The following is a 24673-nucleotide window of genomic DNA, read 5'->3' as shown; positions in this document are numbered from 1 at the left end:
TAATTAATTCCAAACATCCGTCTCTGACACATGTATAGGTAGAAAAAGAGAGCAGGTATTTTATTTATCTAAATTTCTCTTTTGTTTAGTATTTTCGTGTAGTGGTTTATCATTACGGCCCGCTCACGAAGTTTGCAAAGACAATTTGTTGTTGGTATGTGTTCACACTTAGAGAATTGAAGAGAGCAAAAATCAAAGTATGTGTGTGTTTTTTTTTATTTGCTAAAAACTGGTTTTTGCTATATTTTTTGAAACTATTTTATAAAACATTTCAGTTTCAAAGCTGCATTAATATTTACGTACTGTGTGTCGGGAAATTATAAAAAATAGCGCAATAAATAAAAACATTCTGTACTAAAGCAATGAGTGCGACTACAAAAAGCAAAAATAATTTGCCATCGGGCATAAAATGTTGCATAAAAAAATGCCAAAAATCGAAAAGGCATTTCAAGGGTTTAAAAATGTTTAAATTTCCTTCGCCGGACATGATACTAGGTAAAATTTGGCGGGAGAAATGTCGAATTCCTGAGACGGATTTTAATAAAAATCTTTTTATATGCGAAAATCATTTTTCAAGTTCATATGTTGGGAAAAAAAAATTAAAGGCGGGCGCCATTCCCACCGTACATATGGATGAAGAGTCGGAAGATTTTGACGCAGAGTCCAGGTACTCCCCAAAAAAATTAGATTTTGAAAATGTCGAAGCCCCATTATGCACAAATTGCGCAAAACAAATTCTGCTTGTAGATCAATACAGGACAAAGTATAGCAATCTCCTAAAAAAATACCAAAAAATTCAAGAAATTTTAAAATCAAAGAGACCCACAAAATCTGTCCGAAAGTTGAATCGTAGGGAATCGATTGATGCTTTACAAAATAAAAGTAAAGAAAAAAAAAAGTTAATCGCAGAAATCCGAAAGAGGCCAGTACTATGGGATCTTCAAACTAAAGGAAATTCTAGAGTTTTACAACAAACGTGGAAACAATTGGGTCGCGCTATGGGAGCAGATGGTAATGCACTTTGATCTAAATACCAAGTTATAAATGACACAAAAAATATTTTTAATAATTTCCTACAATTACAGTTAATGACTGCAAGCGTAAATGGACAAGTTTACTGCTGGGTTATCGATTAGAAGTTAAGAGGTTAGAGTTACGTATTAAAGAAGATAAGTTGAAAGGTTCATATAATCCTAAAAAAGAATACAGATCCAAGTGGATGTTTTATGAACTCATGAAATTTTGTGACAACATTAAAAACCCAAGTCTCATGGAACTTGGGAAAACATTTGTTAATGACATTAATAGTGACGATAATGACTCAAATCAAGTTTCCAAATTTCAAAATAATAAGATGAAAGAAGTGTGTTTACCAGAGTGTTCACCTCAAGCTCCTGGCAGTGTGAAATCAAATATTAGCGAACAAAATTCATCGAAAAACCAAGAGCCAGCAGATAAACCAACGACTTCACATTCGAAGTGTACTAAACGCTCTTATGCTCAGGCGAATTGCATGGATGAGGTCGAAAAGGAGAAGCATAGCTTAATAAAGTCCGCTAACGTGGAACCTGTTCCTGATCTAGAGCCAGAAGTGTATATACCCGACCATGAAGACGATGACACTGACAGCCAAATGTCTGGCATGGAATTTTTAAGCGAACAAAATTCTCCTCAAAACCAAAAGTCAGCAGATGATAAATCATCGTCAACAGGTGTTTCATTAGAGGATATTGAAAAGGATGAGCATAGCTTCACAAAATCCGCTAAGGTGGGTGAGACTGACAGCCAAATTTCAGATTCCGACTATAATTTTTTGGTCAGTTTTTTGCCGAAAATGAAAAAGATTAATGAGTTGCAAAAGTTACAGTTTCGTGCAAAAGTTGCCCATTTGGCGTTGGATATTTCTACAAAATGAAAATTCTAATAATTACTCTAAGTTTGTTTGAAACTTTGTTTTAGTCTTTAATAATAAATGATTAAAAATATCTTTTCTTAATAAAATTAGGATTTTTTATTATGAGTGTCGTCTGGACAAAAAAAAATGTGTAGGAATACAATACTTAAACGTTATGTATTGATATGTTAAGTAAGGAAAAACAATTATTTTTTAAATGAAATTTTACAGTTTTTTTTTTCGAAATAAAATTAAAAACATAGTAATTTCAAACATCCATCTCAGACTCTGGCAGCTAAAAACACACACACATAACTGAATATACAGCTAGATAGAGAAAGAGAGCAGAGAGCGTGTATTTTATTTATGCACATTTAGCTTTTGTTGGGTATTTTCGTTTAGTGTTGTTGTATTGTAATGATGTTTGAAGATATCAGTGCTGTCAGGGGTAGCTTGAAAAAAGTTACATTTAACTTTGGTTTCTAAATACGTAGCAGCTGCTTTTCTGTTTTTGTTCAAATCATTGAAAAGTTCTAACATAATTAAATAAAAACTAAACAAAATTCGTCTTTTTAAATATCTTTAAAATATATATTGACAAAACACCCCAAAAGCTTTAATAAACATAAAATATTTTTTATGAATAAGGCAGTTTATGTTGTTATTTTTATATTCCTATAAATCTATAATTTTTGATAAAAACAGCATCTGAATTTCGGTGCGAACCGATATAGTTTTATCTGTACAACAATAAAACCTATACTCTTACACAATCGGCCACATTTGCTTTTACGAAGTTTATTATTAATAGCAAGAAACAAAAATTCTTTTGTTAGGTTTTTGTTTTATTTTTACGTTAATGTGTTTTTTTTTTGACTTGGCAATGTACAAATATACACACACATATACGTTGGTAAATGAGAATTAAAAGTTCTCATAAACAACGAGAGAACGAGAGCATTGTTATGCTCTTTGTTATTGATTATTTCCCTTTTGTCTTCCCTCCGGCATGATGAATTTCTTTTTCAAAAATATATTAACCCTTTGATGTCAAATGTTGCTTATAGGCAACATTGTATATTTTCGGTCATAGTTCCTGTAGTTTATGCTATTTTTGCTTACGGTTTTTTTTGCAACTGAAATCAATATGTGTGAGCATTCGTTCACGAAGATACATTTTTAAAAACTCTACAAGTGTTCATTTGCGAGCTAGTTTAAGTGGTGTTCAGGCGTGTGCAAAAGACAGTGGAAAAAATTCCAATAAAAATTAATCACGCAAGAATTTTTTTATGAAAAGTGAATTTTACTACACATAAATAACAGATAAAAAAATGAAATTAAGTTTGCAAAACTTAAAAAAAAAATTTATTTTATGTCAGAAATTTCTTGAACACAATGTTGCTACATTTGTCCATAGTAGAAATTTTTTTTTTTTGAAATGCGCCAAAAAGGTCTCACAGAATCAGAAATAAAACAAATAATCGATTTCGACTGGAATATTCTGATTATGCAGAAGGTGAAGAAGAGTTACATGATTTCAATTTGGAGAGAGTAATTCAATCAACAATTGATCAGGTAGCTGAAAATCCAGTTTCAGAATGCAAACGCTGGTGTCGTACATAAAAGAAGTGCAGATCAAGACAGAAAAACGAAACATATGTACAGTAGCCCAATAAAGTCTACATACAGGAATTCTAATTAAATTTCTTTCGTTGAAAGCTGTATTTGTAAGTTAAAAGTAATGAAATATATTTGTTAAAAAAATAAATTCATATTAAAAAAATTAAATCAACATCACTTAATTCGGGTGCAGCAGCATTTCCTATCACGTCCAAAATTTCACCGTTATTAGAATTATTGATTCTGAGTCAAATAACGAAATTTTTTTTGGTTTTTTGGGCTTTAATGTTCAAAATATTATGAAACTTAATATCTCCGCCCACCCAAAAGTAGGCGTGACCGAGAATAAATGTTTCGCTATTTTACTCAGAATCAATTACTATAATAACAATGAACTTTTAGGCATTATACTGCTTTAAATTAAAGTAACACAATAATTTTTCCTGTATGTAGACTTTCTTGGGCTACTGTATGTCATTTTCAATTGATGATAGCAAACGAATACAAGCATCTGATATTACGTCAAGAAACCAACGGCAATTCTTTCAAGCATGCAATCAGATTTACCATCACCATCGTCTCCAGCAACATCTAACATTTCAAACGTTTTATCGCAAAGTTCATCGTCGTCAACAAAATGAACATACATATCAGAACCTCCAAAATCAATGCGTCTTGACCAAGTCTTGGCCGGTCATTGGGTTGAATGGCAAGCAAAAAGGTGTAGATTATCCCTCACCGGTATTCCAAAATCAAAATGTTCAAATTGTAAGGTACACTTATGCTGAACCCACAAAAAATGGTTTTGTTTCATATCACACATGAAATGTATTAAAAATTAATAAAAATAACATGAAATATCAATATTTGTTTGTGTTTTAAAATGCACCACAATGGCGCAAAGTTGCTTATAAGCAACATCTCATAACTGTAAAACCAAGTAAGGCTTGAAATTGATATAAGTTTATATTCAAGGCTCAACCAATGACCGAATGTATTCAAAATATATATTTTTAACCACGACAACTTTATTTCTGACATCAAAGGATTAATTTTCCATGGCATGAGCCATAGGGTAACATAGAGACGAGACGTAATTGTCAAAAACCAATCTCTTGCAACAACAGAATACATGCTAGTCAATGTATTTTGTTGTTGTATCAGACATATGATTTGTTATATTTTTGTTTGAACATTCGGAGTGTCTCGTCTCTATCTATAATTCTCTATGGCATGAGCCTTCTACATACATTACATACATATGTATATTAAACATACACATACCTGAATACACTGCTAGTTTGGGCAAGAGAGCAATGAGAGGTATTTTGTTCAATATTGTTGTGTTAATAAATATAACATTTTAACGAAACTATACATAGTTTAGTTGAGCGTGAAATGTCAAACAACATGGACAAATTTAAGTTAATCGCAGAAGTCCGTAAGCGACCTGCACTATGGGATATTAAAAGCGAAGAACATAGATCCATAAATACACTTCAAAGAACGTGGAAAGATGTGGCTGCCGCTATGGGATCAAATGGTAGTACAGTTTGATCTGAACTTTAAGTTATATTGTACATGGCAATAAATATATATTTTTTGTAATATTTTCTACATTTACAGTTAATGAGTGCAGGCGTAAGTGGAAAAGTTTACGCAGTACTAATCGAGCATTAGTTAAGAGGATAGAGTTACGCATGCAAGAAGCTAAACAGAAGGGTTCATATAATCCCAACATTGACTATGACAGTGAGTGGCCTTATTTGGAACACATGGAATTTGTGAATGACATTAAAAAACCAACTGTTAATGCCCACAAAAGTGAATTAGAAATGTCAAACAGATTTAAGTTGATCGCTGAAATACGAAAGAGACCTGCACTATGGGATTTTAATAGCGAAGAACATAAAAACAAAAAAATGTTTCATACAGCGTGGAAAGATGTGGCTGTCGCTATGGGATCAAATGGTAGTACAGTTTGATGATCAGAACTCCAATTTATATTGTACTTGATACTAAATATATTTTTAAACATTTTCTACATTTATAGTTAATGAGTGTAGTCGTATCTGGAAACATTTACGGGATATGAGTCGAGCAATACTTAAGAAGAGAGAATTACGCATCAAAGAAGCTAAACTGAAAGGTACATATAATCCTAACATGGACTATATCACTCAGTGGCCTTATCTGGAACACATGGAATTTTTTCATGGCATTAAACTTGGGAACCCATCTGTTAATGAAAACAAAAGTGACGATAATGACTCGAACCAAGTTTCCAAAGTTCATAATTTGGACAATACTAAGATGGGACCTGACCATGAAATGTCAAACGCCATGGACACACTTAAGCTAATCGCTGAAGTACGAAAGAGACCTGCACTATGGGATATTAAAAGCGATGAACATAGATCCAAAAGAAGTCATCAGCAAGCGTGGAAAGATCTGGTTGTCGCTATGGGATCAAATGGTAGTACAGTTTGATCTGAACTCCAAGTTATATAGTACATGGCAATAAATATATGTTTTAACATTTTCTACAGTTACAGTTAATGACTGCAGGTGTAAGTGGAGAAATTTACGGTGTACTAATCGAGCAATAGTTAATAAGCTAGAGTTACGCATCCTAGAAGCTAAACAGAAAGGTTCATATAATCCTAACAATAACTATGGTAGTGAGTGGCCTTATTTGGAACACATGAAATTTATGAATGACATTAAAAATCCAACTTTTAATGACCACAAAACTGATCTAGAAATGTCAAACAGATTTAAGTTGATCGCTGAAATACGAAAGAGACCTGCATTATGGGATATTAAAAGCAAAAAACATAGATTCAACAGAATTCATCAAAAAGCGTGGAAAGATGTGGCTATCGCTATGGGATTAGATGGTAGTACAGTTTGATGTGAACTCCAAGTTATATAGTATGTACATGGCAATAAATATATTCTTAAACATTTTCTACATTTACAGTTAATGAGTGCCGTCGTATCTGGAAAAATTTACGGACCACTAATCAACAAATAGTTAATAAGATAGAGTCACGCATCGAAGATGCTAAACTGAATGCTTCATATAATCCTAACAAAAAAAAATATAGTTGTAATTGGCCATATTTGGATGCCATGGAATTTTTGAAGGACAATACAACAGGTTGGATTAAACTTCGTACTTCAAGTGACAAATTACAGTTAATCGCTGAAGTTCGAAATAGACCTGAACTATGGGATTTTCAAAGCAAAGAACATAGATCCTGTTTATCTGCTGCCGAAGTGTGGAAAGATCTGGCTGTCAGTTTGGGATCAGATGGTAAGACAAATTGATCAAAACTCTAATGGTTTTATTATCTTTATATAACATATTGCATAAACATTATTATTTTTTTTACTTCGTCTACATATTATAATTTCACTGATTCCCAATTTCAACAAAACTAGATCTATTTGCAATATTTCATAAATTTTTTAATACATTTTTGTTCACATGTAGCCATATTTCAACTAACTTGTTGAAACAATATTAAGAAAGAACTATTTAAAATAAAGTTATTTAATTAAACAGTTTTTAATTTAGTTACTATGCTATGATCAAAATAACTTCAATAATTTCCTACAATTGCAGTTGAAACATGCCAGCGTAACTGGATATCGTTATGTAGGTCATATAACAGATCAGTTATGCGCCTAGAGTTACGCATCCAAGAAGCCAAACAGAAAGGTTCATATAATCCTAACAATGACTATAGCAGTTATTGGGCTTATTTTGGACACATGGACTTTATGAAAGATAATACAAATAATTCGATTAAATTATTAAATCGTAATTCAGCTGACAAATTTAAGTTAATCGCTGAAGTCCGAAAAAGGCCTGAACTATGGTGTATTAAAAGCAAAGAATATATGCCCCGTTCAACTTTACAAACGATTTGGGAGGATCTGGCTCAGGCTATGGGAGCAGAAGGTAATACAGTTTGAATTAAATTCCAAGTTATAAATGACACAAAATATATTTTTAAAAATTATCTACAATTACAGTTGATGAGTGCAAGCTTAAATGGACAAGATTACTGAAGGGGTATCGAGTAGAAGTTAAGAAGTTAGAGTTACGTATTAATGAAGATAAATTGAACGGTTCATATAATCCGAAAAAGGAATATAGATCTAAGTGGATATTTTATGAACGCATGAAATTTTGTGATGACTTTAAAAACCCAAGTCTCATGGAACTTGAGAACACATTTGTTAATGTCAACCATAGTGACGATAATGACGCAAACCAAGTTTCCAAATTTCAAAATAATAAGATGAAACCAGAGCTTGATCTAGAACCAGAAGTGTATTTACCAGATGACGAAGATAGTTCACCTGAAACACCTGTCGGTGTGAAATCAAATTTTAGCGGTCTTAATTTACCGGAAAACCAAGAGCCAGCAGATGATAAACCAACAACTTCACATTGGAAGTCCGCTAACGGGGAACCTGGGCTAGATTTAGAACCAGAAGTGTATATACCCGACGATGAAGATTATGACACTGACAGCCAAATGTCTGACATAGAATTTATAAGCGAACAAAATTCTCCTTCAAACCAAGAGTCAGCAAATGATAAACCATTGTCAACAGGTGTTTTAACCGCTAATGCGGAACCTGAGCTCGATCTAGACCCAGAAGTGTATATAATCGACGATGAAGATTATGACACTGACAGTCAAATGTCTGGCATAGAATTTTTAAGCGAACCAAATTCTCCTCAAAACCAAGAGTCAGCAAATGATAAACCATCGTCAACAGGTATTTTATTGGAGGATATTGAAAAAGAGCAGCATAACTTAACAAAGTCCGCTAAGGTGTATGCACTCGACGATGAAGACGAAGACACTGACAGCCAAATGTCTGGCATAGAATTTTTAAGCGGACAAAATTCTCCTCTAAACCAGAAGTCAGCTGACGATATACCATCGTCAACAGGTGGTAACTGCACTAAACGATCATATGATCAGGCGAATTCACTGGAAGATCTCGAAAAAGATGAACATAATTCAATTAAAACGGCTCGTTCCAATGACATGGTTCCTGTTACCGATGACGACTATAGTTTCTTGGTCAGTTATTTGCCGAAAATGAAAAAGTTTAATGAGTTGCAAAATTTAGAGTTTCGTGCAAAAATTACCGATTTGATGTTGGATATTGAGAAAGAATGAAAATTCTGATAATTATTCTAGGTTTGTTAGTGTTTGAAACTTTATTTAGCAATTTCAATAATAAATAAAAATAATTTAAAACTATCTTTACTTAATAAAAATTAGCGTTTTTATTTTATTATGAGTGTCACTTGGAAATAAATTGTGTAGGAATATGATAGTTAAATTTATATGTATTGATGTGTTAAATAAAGAAAATATGCGATATATTTTTATACCCTTCACCATGAGTGGCAAAGGTTGTAATTTGTAATGTCTACATTTTTCATTTGCGACCGCATAAAGTATATATGTATATACTGGATCCTTATTGATAGCGAAGTCGATATAGCCATGTCCTTCCGGTTGAAATCAACTTTCCACATCCCCTAAATAACTTACAAACATGATTGATACATCAATATATTGAGAATTCTTCCAATTCGGATGCTATTCGAAATCAAGAACATCGATTTATTAACTTTCATATAACTTATTATTTTTTATCAATGTATCTACATCATATTCCTCCATTTTTATATTTTGTAAATCCGTTTCAAATTCTGTGCCTGCCAAAATCGATAGATTCCAATGGCAGTAAAGAATCCGGCAAACCAATAGCCAATTTTAATAAGCATATTTAGTTATCAATATTTCTATTCATGAAATATTACATTATTTCATACATTTTAGAAGAAAAAAATTAATATTGTTGAACCAATTGCATCTTTATGAGCAGATCATAAATCTAAATTTAAATGATTCATTTTGTTAACTATTGGGTGAATAAATATCAATTTGCTGCAATATAGGAATTTTTGTGCACCGCTATTTTAGTTAATAGTGCTGAATGATTAGTTTTTTTAAACTTTCTATTTGAAATTTGTCCGTCAATAATTTTAGTCCAGACAGACACACCCCTATCGCGAATCAATATTTCACACGAAATATTTTCCCTTTCCCTTTTTTGTTCATCAACTTTGTTCACGTGAAAAAATTCCCCTTGTTGTGAAATTTTTAGATGGAATTTTGTAAACAATAAACAGCTGCTACGAACAAAATCAACTATTGTGAATGTAAAGTTCATCGTGATATTCCCGATAGCAATTTTCCCTTCGAGGGAAATGGATATTTCATGGGAACAAAATTTCACATGTTATTGCCGATAGCGGTGACAGTTTTTTTATTTTCATTTAAATCTATCTACGATTAACACATCTGTTGTATTTGTTGAACGACAAAGATGATCACAATAAAAATCAAATGTATAGTGAATAACTTTTAAGACAAGCCAAACAAATACAATGGAATAAATCCCCTCAATTAATACAGGGACAAAATTCACCACAAAAGCAAAATCAAGCACAGCAGGATACACCATCGTCACCAGATTGTAAATGTACTAAACGCTCTTTGGATATAACAGGTACCAATTATTTGGGCCATGTTGGCGATTCGGACTATAATTTCTTGGTTAGTTTTTTGCCGCAAATGAAAAAGATGAGCGATTTGCAAAACTTACAGTTTCGTGTAAAAATTACCGATGTAGTTTTGAATATTATGTCTCAATCTGTGGCTAACATTACAATATCTGTTTCCTCGTCGCACATTGAAATGCGCAAGATAGGATTTAATTTTAGACCTATGGTTTCTTAAGGAAACTTTCTTAGAATTTTCCGTAGATTGCGTTTTTGCTTTACGATTTTTTACTTTTTTCTCGTCCATACAATTCGACCCGGCCTAATGTACATGCGTATATACATATTTTAATTTAAAACAAGTAAGAGTGCTATATTCGGCTGTGCCGAATCTTATATACCCTTCACCAAATTATACTTCAAACTTTTAAATATTTTTAGGTAAACAAAATTCAATTTTTTTTCCAGTTGTTTTTTTCATTTTTTGGAAAAAAAAATTTTTCGATTGTTATTTTAAATTTTAATTTTTTTTTTTAAATTTTTAAAGTTTTTTTTTAAAAATTTTGTTTTTTAAATTTAAAAATTTTTTTTTTTAAATTTTAAAATTTTTTTTTCTAAATTTTTTTTTGTGAAAAATTTTTTTTTTCCGATTTTGACCCATTGTAGGTCCATCTTACTATGGTCTTATATACGTCGTTGTCTTTGAAACATCAATCATTAGATATCCATATTGTCTATATTAATGTCTTAGTAATCCAGATATAGGTCAAAAATAGGTAAAAAATCGAGGTTGTCTTGGTTTTTTCCTCATATCTCAGCCATTTGTGGAACGATTTTGCTGATTTTAAATAGCAAAATTCTCGAAAGCATGTCTGACAGAATTATTGAAGATTTGGATCCCGAAGATATCTGGGGTCTTCAGAAAATTGATTTCAACAGACAGACAGACGGACATGGCTTAATCGACTCCGCTATCTATAAGGATCCAGAATATATATACTTTATAGGGTCGGAAATGAAAAATGTAGAAATTACAAACGGAATGACAAACTTATATATACCCTTCTCACGAAGGTGAAGGGTATAAAAAGAAAAAGTCTTTTTCTTTGTGAGTTTGTATTTTTTCACATGACGTAATTGAAGTGCTAAATAAGGAACAAATTCACAACACAATTTTAAAATATGTTTTCAGTTCCCTAATGAATAACAAGGAATATAAAAAAATCAGATTATAAATTCATGTGTTAAAAAAAAGTTTCACCTAATTTTTCCATATTGATGAAATGAATTAATGAAATTAATTTATTAAATTAATTTTAATAAATACTAAATTAATTCCAAATATCCATCTCTGCTGCCAACCAAAAAGAACGAATAACTTAAGCACACACATACCTGAATACACAGCTAGTTTGAGAAGAGAGCAATGAGAGGGTATTTTGTTGAATATTGTTGTGTTGAGGTTAGTAGAAATTTAATAAATCATATAACATTTTAACGAAACTATGGTTTAGTTGAGCGAGAAATGTCAAACGCCATGGACAAACTCAAGTTAATCGCTGAAGTCCGCAAGAGACCTGCACTGTGGGATATTAATGCTATAGAACATAAATCCATAATAATAATTCAAACAGCATGGAAAGATGTGGCAGTCGCTATGGGATCAAATGGTAAGAACTCCAGGTTATATTGTACTTGACACTAAATATATTTTTAAACATTTTCTACAGTTACAGCTAATGACTGCAATCGTACGTGGCGATATTTACGGAATACTAATCGAGTAATAGGTAAGAGGACAGAGTTACGCATTCAAGAAGCTAAACTGAATGGTTCATATAATCCTAATAATGACTATGGCAGTGATTGGACTTATTTGGAACACATGAAATTTGTGAATGACATTAAAAAACAATCTCTTAATGACAACAAAAGTGATCTAGAAAAGTCAAATGAAATAGACAAATTTAAGTTAATCGCTGAAGTCCGTAAGAGACCTGCACTGTGGGATATTAATGCTATAGAACATAAATCCATAGTAATAATTCAAACAGCATGGAAAGATGTGGCTGTCGCTATGGGATCAAATGGTAAGAACTCCAGGTTATATTGTACTTGACACTAAATATATTTTTAAATATTTTCTACAGTTACAGCTAATGACTGCAGTCGTACGTGGAAAACTTTACGGAATACTAATCGACTAATAGGTAACAGGACAGAGTTACGCATCCAAGAAGCTAAACTTAATGGTTCATATAATCCTAATAATGACTATGGCAGTGATTGGACTTATTTGGAACACATGAAATTTGTAAGTGACAATAAAAAAACACCTGTTAATTACAACAAAAGTGATCTAGAAATGTCAAACGCCATGGACAAACGCAAGTTAATCGCTGAAGTCCGTAAGAGACCTGCACTGTGGGATATTAATGCTGAAGAACATAAATCCATAAAAGCACTTCAAACAGCGTGGAAAGATGTGGCTGTCGCTATAGGATCAAATGGTAAGAACTCCAGGTTATATTGTACTTAGAGATGCTAATCGGGACTGATTTTTAAAAATCCCGGTGTTCGGGATTTGGTAAAGAAACGTGTCTTTACAATTGAACGTAAATTGTTATACCCTTCACCTTCGTGAGAAGGTAATTTCCACAATATAATTTTCCGACCCTATAAAGTATAGATATTCTGGATCCTTATAGATAGCGGAGTCGATTAAGGCATGTCCGTCTATCTGTTGAAATCAATTTTCTGAAGGACCCAGATATACGTGTGTGCACTTTGTAGTGCAGAGAGAAGACAATTGGTTACTTTATACATCCCAAGTAATCTAGCGTGAAGACAATTGACACTTAAGTGTCTCTAAGTAATCTGGAGTGTAGTCACTTTAAACGTTTTGTGAGTAATTCGCACAAACTGGTTTTATACAAATTCTGTTGATATAATTCTCATACAGTTTATTTTTATTTTTGCTTAAGTATCTGGTGTCCCATGTAACATAGCATGAAGTCAATAGTCACTTTAGTGTCTCTTAGTAACCTATGGAGAAGTCACTTCATACTTTTTTTTGTACTGCACTTTATTTTACCCACCAGAAGCGTTGACTACTTTCGATCAGCTATCAGATAGTCACATTGTATCAAAAGAGTCAATTGAACCCCTGCTTAGGACATGTACGTGTTAAAATAACTAGTCAAGTAGCTGATCAAGTAACCAGTTAGAAAGCTAGTAAGGTAACTGACGCTATGTAACCAGTATGTGAATCTAATGCGTTGCCTACTTTGGACCAGCTATTAGACAGTCCCATTGTAATCAAAAAGAGACAATTGACCCCCTGCCTAGAACATGCCCGTGTTAAAATGACTAGTCACGTGGCTATCGAAGTAACTAGCTCCCACCCTAAAGGACGGGTAAAATCACTAGTTCGGTACTGTCTCCTCGAACTGCTGGGTATTTTCCTCTTGTTCCTTCAGAAAAATTATCTATTTTTTTCGGAAGTTGCAAATCTACATTATAATTTGGTTTCGTTATTGTTATTTGGATTTTTTACATTTTTTTACCCTTTTCCTTTTTTCGTTCATCAACTTTGTTCACGTGAAAAAATTTTTAGATGGAATTTTGTAAACAATAAACAGCTCTTACGAACAAAATTAACTATTGTGAATGAAAAGTTCAGGGGAATATCACGATAGCAATTTTTCCTTCATGGGAAATGGATATTTTACGGGAACAAAATTTCACATGTTATTGCCGATAGGGGTGAATATCTTCTAGCCTTTTATCAATCGAAATATTTTCATTCTGTTCGAGCTCCTCATCTGAGATAAAATCAGTTTCATTAGAAGAGAATTTAAATTGAGTTTTGTTCGATAACTTACAAAAAAACGGTGAAGAATTGATTTTCTAGAGCCCCACTCAATGAAAACCAAAAATACAGTTTTCCTTTATTAACTATATTGCAGCAGGAGTTGAGCTTAACAACTTTGCTGAACATCACTCTGCGATATTCGGGCATGTAGAATGTCAAAATGCATGAAAAGCGCACACAAAAATGACAATTTCCCCTATTGTGAAAAACGGGAATTGGAAAATCCCGAAAATCCCGGGATTTTTTAATTTTAAATCCCGGGATTCCTCGTTTGGCATCTCTAATTTTACTTGACACTAAACATATTTTTAAAAATGTTCTACAGTTACAGCTAATGACTGCAGTCGTACGTGGAAAATTGTACGGAATACTTATCTAGTAATAGTTAAGAGGATAGAGTTATACGTCCAAGAAGCTAAACGGAATGGTTTATATAATCCTAATAATGAATATGGCAGTGATTGGCCTTATTTGGAAGACATGAAATTTGTGAATGACATTAAAAAACTACCTGTTAATGACAACAAAAGTGAACTAGAAATGTCAAATAACATAGACAAATTTAAGTTGATCGCTGAGATACGAAAGAGACCTGCACTATGGGATATTAAAAGCGAAGAACATAGATCCTGTTTATCTGTACCAGAAGTGTGGAAAGATCTGGCTGTCAGTGTGGGATCAGATGGTAAGACAATTTGATCAGAATTCTAATTTATGGGACGAATTTCGCATATTACGACGAATTCATCAGTAAATGTTTTTATTATCTTTATCTTCATCAAAATATTATAATTTCACTGGTATTTACTGCTTCCCAATTTCAACAAAATTATAAAAACTAGGATCGCCCGGTGGCCAGTGTGCATATATAGAGAAAAGAACCTCATAACCCTCCGTTAGTCGCAATCATTTTCAAATTGATATCAATAAAGAAGAAACCGCGTTTGAAAATAATCTCTTCACTTTTTATTTCGTAAACATAAAAACAATATTAAGTTCAAAGTATTTAATAGAGTAATCGAAATAAAATTTCAGTAAAAAATATATTTTTATCAAAAAATAGCTTAAAAATTAGGTCATTTAAAAAAATTTCCAATAAAAAAATGTTTGCTGTATCAACCGGATCAGTTGCGACTAACGAAGGGTTAAATCATATATGTTTCATCAATATTGATGGACAATAACATACTTAAAAGTGTACCACAAAAAACCGTGTGGCCTATTTATATATACATAAGAAGATATTAAGAAAGGAAATTTTTTAATTGAACAAGTTTTTACTTTATTTATTGTACTATGATTAAAAAGAGAACAATTCTTAACGGATAATATAACTTTAATAATTTCTTACAATTACAGTTGAAAAATGTCAGCGTAACTGGATAAATTTATGTAGGTCATATCGGAGTTCAGTGAAGCATATAGAGTCACGCATCAAAGAAGATAAGTTGAATGGTTCATATGATCCCAATAATGACTATAGCAGTAAGTGGGCTTATTTTGAGGCATTCCAATTTATGAAGGACCATACAACACATTGGATTAAACTCCGAACTTCTGCTGATAAATTGAAGTTAATCGCTGAAGTCCGATATAGGCCTGAACTATGGTGCAAAAGCAAAGAATATATACCCCGTTTTGCTTTACAGAAGTCATGGGAATATCTGGCTCGCGATATGGGAGCAGATGGTAATACGGTTTGATCTACATTCCAAGTTACACTTGACACTAAATATATTTTAAACAATTATCGACAATTACAGTTGATGACTGCAAGCGTAATTGGAAAATTTTACTGTCGGCGCAACGAACAGAAGTTAAGAAGTTAGAGTTACGTATTAAAGAAGATAAGTTGAAAGGTTCATATAATCCTAACAATGAATATAGATCTAACTGGATTTATTATGAACACATGAAATTTTGTTATGACATTAAAAACCCAAGTCTCATGGAACTTGGGAACACATCTGTTAATGACAATAATAGTGATGATAATGACTTAAACCAAGTTTCCGAACTTGAAAATATGGACAATTATAAGATGGAACCAGAGCTTGATCTAGACACAGAAGTGTATATACCCGACGATGAAGATGATGACACTGACAGCCAAATGTATAGCATAGAATTTGTAAGCGAACCAAATTCTCCACAAAATCAAGAGTCAGCAGATGATAAACCATCGTCAACAGGCGGGAACTGCACTAAACCATTTTTTGATCAGGCGAATTTATTGGAGGATATTAAAAAGGAGGAGCATAACTTAACAAAGTCCGCTAATGCGGAACCTGGGCTTGATCTAGACACAGAAGTGTATATACCCGACGATGAAGATTGTGACTCTAACAGCCAAATGTCTGGCATGGAATTTTTAAGCGAACAAAATTCTCCACAAAACCAAGAGTCAGCAGATGATAAACCTTCGTCAACCGGAGGGAATTGCTATAAACGAACTTACGATCAGTCGAATTTCTTGGAAGATCTTGAAAAGGAGGAGCATAACTTATCAAAGTCCACTAAGGTGGAACTTGGGCTTGATCTAGACACAGAAGTGTATATACCCGACGATGAAGATTGTGACACTGACAGCCAAATGTCTGGCATGGAATTTTTAAGCGAACCAAATTCTCCTCAAAACCAAGAGTCAGCAGATGATAAACCATCGTCAACAGGTGGGAACTGCACTAAACGAACTTACGATCAGGCGAATTTCCTGGAAGATCTTGAAAAGGAGGAGCATAACTTAACAAAGTCCTCACGTTTGGGTATAACACGTTCTAATAGTATGATTAATGTCGGCGATTCCGACTTTAATTTCTTGGTCAGTTTGTTGCCGCAAATGAAAATGATTAATAATTTGCAAAACTTTAAATTTCGTGAAAAAATGAACAATGTGATGTTCAATATTATGTCTGCTTCATCTTCGCGGAATGTAAAATCGAATAACAAATCTTAGTTTGTCTAGTGTTTATGGAAATTTAAGGAACAATAAATGATCAAATATACATATATAGGTATATTTTAAATTAATAAAATTATTACTTATTTTTATTTTTTTTTGGGGTGGGTGTGGTTTGTATATTAAAAATACCCTTCAACATAATTTTGTAAGAATAACACTCTAACGGTGCGTGGTGGTATGTTTGGCAAAATATCTTTCAAATGAGATCTTGTTCAAAATGTTAATTTAATATTTGAACCACACTTGCAATAAATTTCAACCTGATAGCTCAATTTAGTGTATTGTTTAAGTACAAAATATTCAAGTCCTATATAAAATGTAATGACAATATGGATGCGTTCTTAAATACAGTAAATTGGTACATCACTTCACGAAACTTTTAATTTGCTGCTGTGATGCATTATTGCTGCATTTACGAATGCACCCTATGCCACCAAATTGAAAACAATTAAATAAATTTGCCAAAGTTGCACTACCAAATGAAGATTTCTAGAACCCTAAAACAATTATTATCGTAACATAAATATAGGAATACCAAACATCCATCTCTGACACCAGTAAAAAAACAAACAACAACTCGAATACTCACACATACTTGTATATGGAACCACATAGAGAAAGAGAGCAGAGAGGTCTTTTTGTTTATGCACATTTCGCTTTTGTTGAGTATTTTCGTGTAGTGCAAGGCGTATTAATTCGCCTTCGTCAAAATTGAACAAAAATGTGAACATTTTTCAAAATGGCTTAGTAATACTATTTTCTAATACACAATACAATATTTTAAAGTTTGTTTCCTATAAAAAACAATTTTTGATCAGCACTATTGAAATTGACAATTTTGTTTATGGTTTTAGAAGTTTGGGGTCATTTTAACCCCAAGTGCTATTAAGGGTTAATTTTAATTTTTCTGCTGTTTTTGTAAATACTAGACTTTATTTTATATTTTTCTTAAGTTTCATCAAAATCGGCCGAAAACTAAATAACATTTCGCTATGTTTCCATGAGAAATTCCAAATATTGAAAAAATTGAACTTTGACCTTCACGATTTAAGGGTTAACGTTTTCCGATTTAAAAAAACTTTCAGACTATATTTAAAATTTCCTGGAATATAATACTCTGAATAGATTTAGCTTAAAAATCATAACAATAAAGAAATTCGGCTCATTCGCCAAAATATGGCCAAAAAATAGTTTTTCTCTAAAATCTCAAAATCTAAATCGCAGGTACGGAAAAACTATAGGAGGTATTTTCTAACTTTTTTCATATTTTTATTCCCTATTATGTTCTCAATAAATCCCAATGTGATGATCAAAAAATTTTGAAATTTGTTTAACAAAATTTTTAAAAATTTGAAATTGGAGTTTTGAAACCGCCTTTAAAAAAAATAGGTTAACGGTATTCTACGAAGACAAAAACTCATATACAAGTAAATATGGATATATTTTAAGTAAAAATGTACTTTTATTATAATATTTATCAAAATATGTTAATTTTGTTTCTACATTTCTTGTTCTAGTGGCCTGAGACACGTTAATGGCCTGGCGATTTTTTAATAACTTTAACATTTTTTAACCAATTTTTGTCTTTTATATCTTATTAGAACGTGTAGATTTCGATTATTTTAAATTAAATTGCAAAAGTAATTATTTAATGCCAAAATTTTTACAAAAACTGAAAAAAATGCATTTTTTCCCCTTGTAAATGCACCTCAAAACTTCAGCGTCGTTGCGCCACCAGTTAGCGTTATCATATCATCCTAATATTTTTCACAGCGAGTTTTTACAATACATAGAACCATTCTAGAGGGGGGGATGGTCAAAATTCGCAATTTTATTTTTTTGGAGCACTCTAATGTTCAACGATGTTCAAATTCATGTATAACAAAACGTTAGTTTGCAATATTTGTGTTTATCATTCGATTTATTAAATATTTTGCAACACGTACGCAGTTAATAACATCACTTAGATATATTTTAAGATCATGGCCTTCGTCTATTTCAACGTTATCATTATAAATATCATCCTCAATATCACGACCGTTTCAAAATCACATTCTCCATCACATTCAACTCCACTTTAATCTAAGTTAAAATTCTGATTATTAATTTCGATTCTTCTAATATTTCGCCAGCTAAATAACAAATATTTTATTCCGTACCTTTTATTTTCATTGGTTTAAGTCCTAAGTTAAAAATTTTGAAAGATTTGTTTTTAGAATTATAACTTCTTGCAGTAATATTTATATATTTATGGAAGGAGCTATCGGAACACTCACCTACAGTGATCGAAAGTCCCTTTGTCTTTACTTATTTCTCGAATTTTTAGAAACAATACAATTTTTGAGAGTCATTATTACTTATTTAAATTTGAAATTATGAGAAATTTTAAGCAATTTAATAAATTTAAATATATATGAACATTTATTCGTTTTATTCGAATATTCTACATAAAATTGTTCGAATTATTCGTTATTCGAAAATGGCCATTTTTAAATTGTTCGATATAATTATTCGTAAGAAATTATTCGATTAATCGAACGATCATTAGTCGAATGAATACCCTAGTATGTATACAGTTTTATTTAGTTTCATAAATAACAAAATACAATAACAAAAAGTATAGACTTTACAAACATAACGGTAATTCTTAAAAATACAATAAAAATTCACTCGACAAAAGTTTAAATATTTTTGAGGTGTATTTAAACTTTAGTCTCTGACTGTATATTGAAGTGCTAAATAAGGAATAAATTCACCATACAATTTAAAAATACGTATTCAGTTCCCCACTGAATAACAAGGAATATGCAACAATCAGAAACACATTCATGTGTTTCCGGTCCCTACCATACATTTAAAAACTCAATATCAAAAAAAATACTAAATTAATTCCAAATATCCATCTCTGCTGCCAGCCAAAAAGAACGAATAACTCAAACGCACACACATAACTGAATACACAACTAGTTTGAGAAAGAGAGCAATGAGAGGGTATTTCGTTGAATATTGTTGTTGTGTTGTGATGATGTTAGTTGATATTTAATAAATATAACATCTTAACGAAACTATAGTTTAGTTGAGCGAGAAATGTCAAACGCCATGGATAAACGCAAGTTGATCGCTGAAGTCCGTAAGAGACCTGCACTGTGGGATATTAGAACCAAAGAACATAAATCCCTAAAAATACTTCAAAAAGCGTGGAAAGATGTGGCTGTCGCTATGGGATCAAATGGTAATAACTCCAGGTTAAATTGTACTTGACACTAAATATATTTTTAAACATTTTCTACAGTTACAGCTAATGACTGCAGTCGTACGTGGAAAAGTGTACGGAATACTAATCTAGTAATACTTAAGAGGATAGAGCTACGCATCCAAGAAGCTAAACAGAAAGGTTCATATAATCCTAACAATGACTATGGCAGTGATTGGCCTTATTTGGAACACATGAAATTTGTGAATGACATTAAAAAACTACCTGTTACTGACAACAAAAGTGATCTTGAAATAGACAAATTTAAGTTGATCGCTGAGGTACGAAAGAGACCTGCAATATGGGATGTTAATAGCGAAAAATATTGTAGAACCAAAGAAATTTATCAAACAGCGTGGATAGATGTGGCTGTCGCTATGGGATCAAATGGTAGTACAGTTTGATAAGAAATCGAAGTTATATTGAACTTAACACTAAATATATTTTTGAACACATTCTACAGTTACAGTTAAAGATTGCAGTCGTATGTGGCAAAATTTACGGTGTAATCATCGAGTAGTAGTTAAGAGGATAAAGTTACGCATCCAAGAAGCTAAACTGAATGGTTCATATAATCCTAATAATGACTATGGCAGTGATTGGCCTTATTTGGAACACATGAAATTTGTGAATGACATTAAAAAACTACCTGTTACTGACAACAAAAGTGATCTTGAAATAGACAAATTTAAGTTGATCGCTGAGATACGAAAGAGACCTGCAACATGGGATGTTAATAGCGAAAAATATAGAAGCAAAGTAGTTTATCAAACAGCGTGGATAGATGTGGCTGTCGCTATGGGATCAAATGGTAGTATAGTTTGATAAGAAATCGAAGTTATATTGAACTTGACACTAAATATATTATTAAACATTTTCTACAGTTACAGCTAAAGACTGCATTCGTACGTGGCAAAGTTTACGGACAAATTACAGAGAAGTAGTTAAGAGGAAAGAGTTACGCATCCAAGAAGCTAAACTGAATGGTTCATATAATCCTAATTATGACTATGGAAGTAAATGGACTTATTTGAAACACCTGCAATTTGTGAATGACATTAAAAAACAATCTGTTAATGACAACAAAAGTGATCTAGAAATGTCAAATCAAATAGACAAATTTAAGTTAATCGCTGAAATGCGAATGAGACCTGAACTGTGGGATAATCAAAGTGAAGAACATAGATCCTGTTTATCTGTGCCAGAAGTGTGGAAAGATCTGTCTGTCAGTGTGGGATCAGATGGTAAGACAATTTGATCAGAATTCTAATTTATGGTACGAATTTCACATATATTTTTCGAATTCGTCGGTAAAGTTTTTATTGTCTTTAGATTTTAGGTTATAGTATAAACATTATTTTCTTTTTACTTTATCAACATATTATAATTTCACTGGTATTTACTGCTTCCCAATTTCAACAAAATACTAAAAACTAGGATCGCCCGTTGCAACGGTGTCCATATATAGAGAAAAGAACCTCTTAAACTATATATGTTTCATCAATATTGATGGACAATAACATACTTAAAAGTGTACCACAAAAAACGTGTGGCCTATTTATATATAAGAAGATATTAAGAAAGGAAATTTTATAATTGAACAAGTTTTTACTTTATTTATTACACTATGATTAAAAAGAGAACAATTCTTAACGGAGAATATAACTTTAATAATTTCTTACAATTACAGTTGAAAAATGTCAGCGTAACTGGATAAATTTATGTAGGTCATATCGGAGTTCAGTGAAGCATATAGAGTCACGCATCAAAGAAGATAAGTTGAATGGTTCATATGATCCCAACAATGACTATAGCAGTAAGTGGGCTTATTTTGAGGCATTCCAATTTATGAAGGACCATACAACACATTGGATTAAACTCCGAACTTCTGCTGATAAATTGAAGTTAATCGCTGAAGTCCGATATAGGCCTGAACTATGGTGCAAAAGCAAAGAATATATACCCCGTTTTGCTTTACAGAAGTCATGGGAATATCTGGCTCGCGATATGGGAGCAGATGGTAATACAGCTTGATCTACATTCCAAGTTATAATTGACACTAAATATATTTTAAACAATTCTCGACAATTACAGTTGATGACTGCAAGCGTAATTGGAAAATTTTACTGTCGGCGCAACGAACAGAAGTTAAGAAGTTAGAGTTACGTATTAAAGAAGATAAGTTGAAAGGTTCATATAATCCTAACAATGAATATAGATCTAACTGGATTTATTATGAACACATGAAATTTTGTTATGACATTAAAAACCCAAGTCTCATGGAACTTGGGAACACATCTGTTAATGACAATAATAGTGATGATAATGACTTAAACCAAGTTTCCGAACTTGAAAATATGGACAATTATAAGATGGAACCAGAGCTTGATCTAGACACAGAAGTGTATATACCCGACGATGAAGATGATGACACTGACAGCCAAATGTATAGCATAGAATTTGTAAGCGAACCAAATTCTCCACAAAATCAAGAGTCAGCAGATGATAAACCATCGTCAACAGGCGGGAACTGCACTAAACAATCTTTTGATCAGGCGAATTTATTAGAGGATATTAAAAAGGAGGAGCATAACTTAACAAAGTCCGCTAATGCGGAACCTGGTCTTGTTCTAGACCCAGAAGTGTATGTACCCGACGAGGAAGATGGTGACACTGACAGCCAAATGTCTGGCATGGAATTTTTAAGCGAACAAAATTCTCCACAAAACCAAGAGTCAGCAGATGATAAACCTTCGTCAACCGGAGGGAATTGCTCTAAACGAACTTACGATCAGTCGAATTTCTTGGAGGATATTGAAAAGGAGGAGCATAACTTAACAAAGTCCGCTAATGCGGAACCTGGGCTTGATCTAGACACAGAAGTGTATATACCCGACGATGAAGATTATGACACTGACAGCCAAATGTCTGGCATGGAATTTTTAAGCGAACCAAATTCTCCTCAAAACCAAGAGTCAGCAGATGATAAACCATCGTCAACAGGTGGGAACTGCACTAAACGAACTTACGATCGGGCGAATTTCCTGGAAGATCTTGAAAAGGAGGAGCATAACTTAACAAAGTCCTCACGTTTGGGTATAACACGTTCTAATAGTATGATTAATGTCGGCGATTCCGACTTTAATTTCTTGGTCAGTTTGTTGCCGCAAATGAAAATGATTAATAATTTGCAAAATTTTAAATTTCGTGAAAAAATGAACAATGTGATGTTCAATATTATGTCTGCTTCATCTTCGCGGAATGTAAAATCTAATAACAAATCTTAGTTTGTCTAGTGTTTATGGAAATTTAAGGAACAATAAATGATCAAATATATACATATAGGTATATTTTAAATTAATAAAATTATTACTTATTTTTATTTTGGGATGGGTGTGGTTTGTATATAAAAAAATACCCTTCAACATAATTTTGTAAGAATAACACTGTTTATATATGTTTTGCAAAATATCTTTTAAATGAGATCTTGTTCAAAATGTAAATTTAATATTTGAACCACACTTGCAATAAATTTCAACTTGATAGCTCAATTTAGTGTATTGTTTAAGTACAAAATATTCAAGTCCTATATAAAATGTAATGACAATATGGATGCGTTCGTAAATGCAGTAAATTGGTACATCACTGATGCCCCGACCTTCAAACTTTTGCAACAGATAACTAAATGATGCTTTGGTTGCACAAATTTGTGGCCTCACTGCCAACAATTTGCATTAAAAAACGTTTGACGTAAAGCAATGATGATAAATATAGGAATACCAAACAACCATCTCTGACACCAGTAAAAAAACAAACAACTTGAATACTCACACATACTTGTATAAGCAATCAAGAGAGCAGAGAGGTTTTTCTTGTTTATGCACATTTTGCTTTTGTTGAGTATTCCCTGCCAACAATTACTATCCAAAAAGTGTCCCTAACGTGTCATCTTGTAGTTGAAACTCATCGAATATGATATCGATTTCTTATCGTAATAGTGTCACAGTGCTGGAGAAAACGTGCCACGCATATGATACCTACCAATTCTATCCATTTAGTGTATTATTATACCTAAATTTATGTCTAAAAAGTGTCCAGAGAGAAGATAATGTTTCCAATTATGCTTCTTGAATTAAAATGGAAATATTTTATTGCAGTCCAGTTATGAAAACACTATGCATATTTACATTAAAAATAAATAAAATAATGATATATGTAACTTAACTTAATATGACTTTAATTAAAAATTAGAGTATACAAAATTATATAAAATAAGTTTCACTAATTAATTGGAATACGTATTTAAAAATTCACTAGTTATTGCACTAACTCTGTACCTTTAAAAAAAACTTTATTTATTGGTACACTTTTAACAAACACTTCAATTACAAATATAATTTAAATTAATCACTAATTATTTAATAAAACTTTATTTATCACTATTTAATTTGAACTTAAGTTAA

At 32.2% G+C, this 24673-nt stretch overlaps 4 protein-coding genes across 4 annotated transcripts; all 4 read left to right on the top strand.

The window, feature by feature from the left end:
- The first annotated feature begins 294 nt into the window (after nucleotides 1-294).
- LOC135954883 (uncharacterized) lies at nucleotides 295-2001 on the top strand. The gene is made up of 2 exons (XM_065505126.1): nucleotides 295-1011; nucleotides 1086-2001. Exons 1-2 carry the CDS (start codon nucleotides 363-365, stop codon nucleotides 1913-1915), a joined length of 1479 nt encoding a protein of 492 aa, XP_065361198.1. The 5' UTR covers nucleotides 295-362; the 3' UTR covers nucleotides 1916-2001.
- A 5166-nt stretch (nucleotides 2002-7167) lies between these two features.
- Nucleotides 7168-8825, top strand: LOC135955160 (uncharacterized). The gene is made up of 2 exons (XM_065505467.1): nucleotides 7168-7484; nucleotides 7559-8825. Exons 1-2 carry the CDS (start codon nucleotides 7202-7204, stop codon nucleotides 8722-8724), a joined length of 1449 nt encoding a protein of 482 aa, XP_065361539.1. The 5' UTR covers nucleotides 7168-7201; the 3' UTR covers nucleotides 8725-8825.
- A 3373-nt stretch (nucleotides 8826-12198) lies between these two features.
- LOC135955408 (uncharacterized) lies at nucleotides 12199-16951 on the top strand. The gene is made up of 5 exons (XM_065505759.1): nucleotides 12199-12211; nucleotides 12272-12631; nucleotides 14321-14680; nucleotides 15355-15684; nucleotides 15759-16951. Exons 1-5 carry the CDS (start codon nucleotides 12199-12201, stop codon nucleotides 16949-16951), a joined length of 2256 nt encoding a protein of 751 aa, XP_065361831.1.
- Nucleotides 16952-20044: 3093 nt separating this feature from the next.
- Nucleotides 20045-23525, top strand: LOC135955407 (uncharacterized). Its single transcript, XM_065505757.1, has 6 exons — nucleotides 20045-20189; nucleotides 20250-20600; nucleotides 20674-21021; nucleotides 21095-21454; nucleotides 21901-22230; nucleotides 22305-23525. The coding sequence occupies exons 1-6, from the start codon at nucleotides 20045-20047 to the stop codon at nucleotides 23495-23497; spliced, it is 2727 nt and encodes a 908-aa protein (XP_065361829.1). The 3' UTR covers nucleotides 23498-23525.
- The last annotated feature ends 1148 nt before the right edge of the window (nucleotides 23526-24673 follow it).

Source organism: Calliphora vicina, chromosome 3 (genome assembly GCF_958450345.1).
Source record: "Calliphora vicina chromosome 3, idCalVici1.1, whole genome shotgun sequence".
Classification (NCBI taxonomy): domain Eukaryota; kingdom Metazoa; phylum Arthropoda; class Insecta; order Diptera; family Calliphoridae; genus Calliphora; species Calliphora vicina.
Note: the sequence above shows the minus strand (reverse complement) of the source record. Positions and strands in the feature narration are given on the sequence as shown.

Bases quoted from the DNA above. Each gene is read 5' to 3' on its own strand.
- LOC135955408 (XM_065505759.1), top strand. The intron at 12,632-14,320 runs GTAAGAACTCCA...AATGTTCTACAG, and splicing joins TGTCGCTATAGGATCAAATG to TTACAGCTAATGACTGCAGT. The intron at 15,685-15,758 runs GTAATACGGTTT...CGACAATTACAG, and splicing joins TCGCGATATGGGAGCAGATG to TTGATGACTGCAAGCGTAAT.
- LOC135955407 (XM_065505757.1), top strand. From the start codon at position 20,045: ATGTCAAACGCCATGGATAAACGCAAGTTGATCGCTGAAGTCCGTAAG. The intron at 20,601-20,673 runs GTAGTACAGTTT...CACATTCTACAG, and splicing joins TGTCGCTATGGGATCAAATG to TTACAGTTAAAGATTGCAGT. The intron at 22,231-22,304 runs GTAATACAGCTT...CGACAATTACAG, and splicing joins TCGCGATATGGGAGCAGATG to TTGATGACTGCAAGCGTAAT.
- LOC135955160 (XM_065505467.1), top strand. From the start codon at position 7,202: ATGCGCCTAGAGTTACGCATCCAAGAAGCCAAACAGAAAGGTTCATAT. The intron at 7,485-7,558 runs GTAATACAGTTT...CTACAATTACAG, and splicing joins TCAGGCTATGGGAGCAGAAG to TTGATGAGTGCAAGCTTAAA.
- LOC135954883 (XM_065505126.1), top strand. From the start codon at position 363: ATGAGTGCGACTACAAAAAGCAAAAATAATTTGCCATCGGGCATAAAA. The intron at 1,012-1,085 runs GTAATGCACTTT...CTACAATTACAG, and splicing joins TCGCGCTATGGGAGCAGATG to TTAATGACTGCAAGCGTAAA.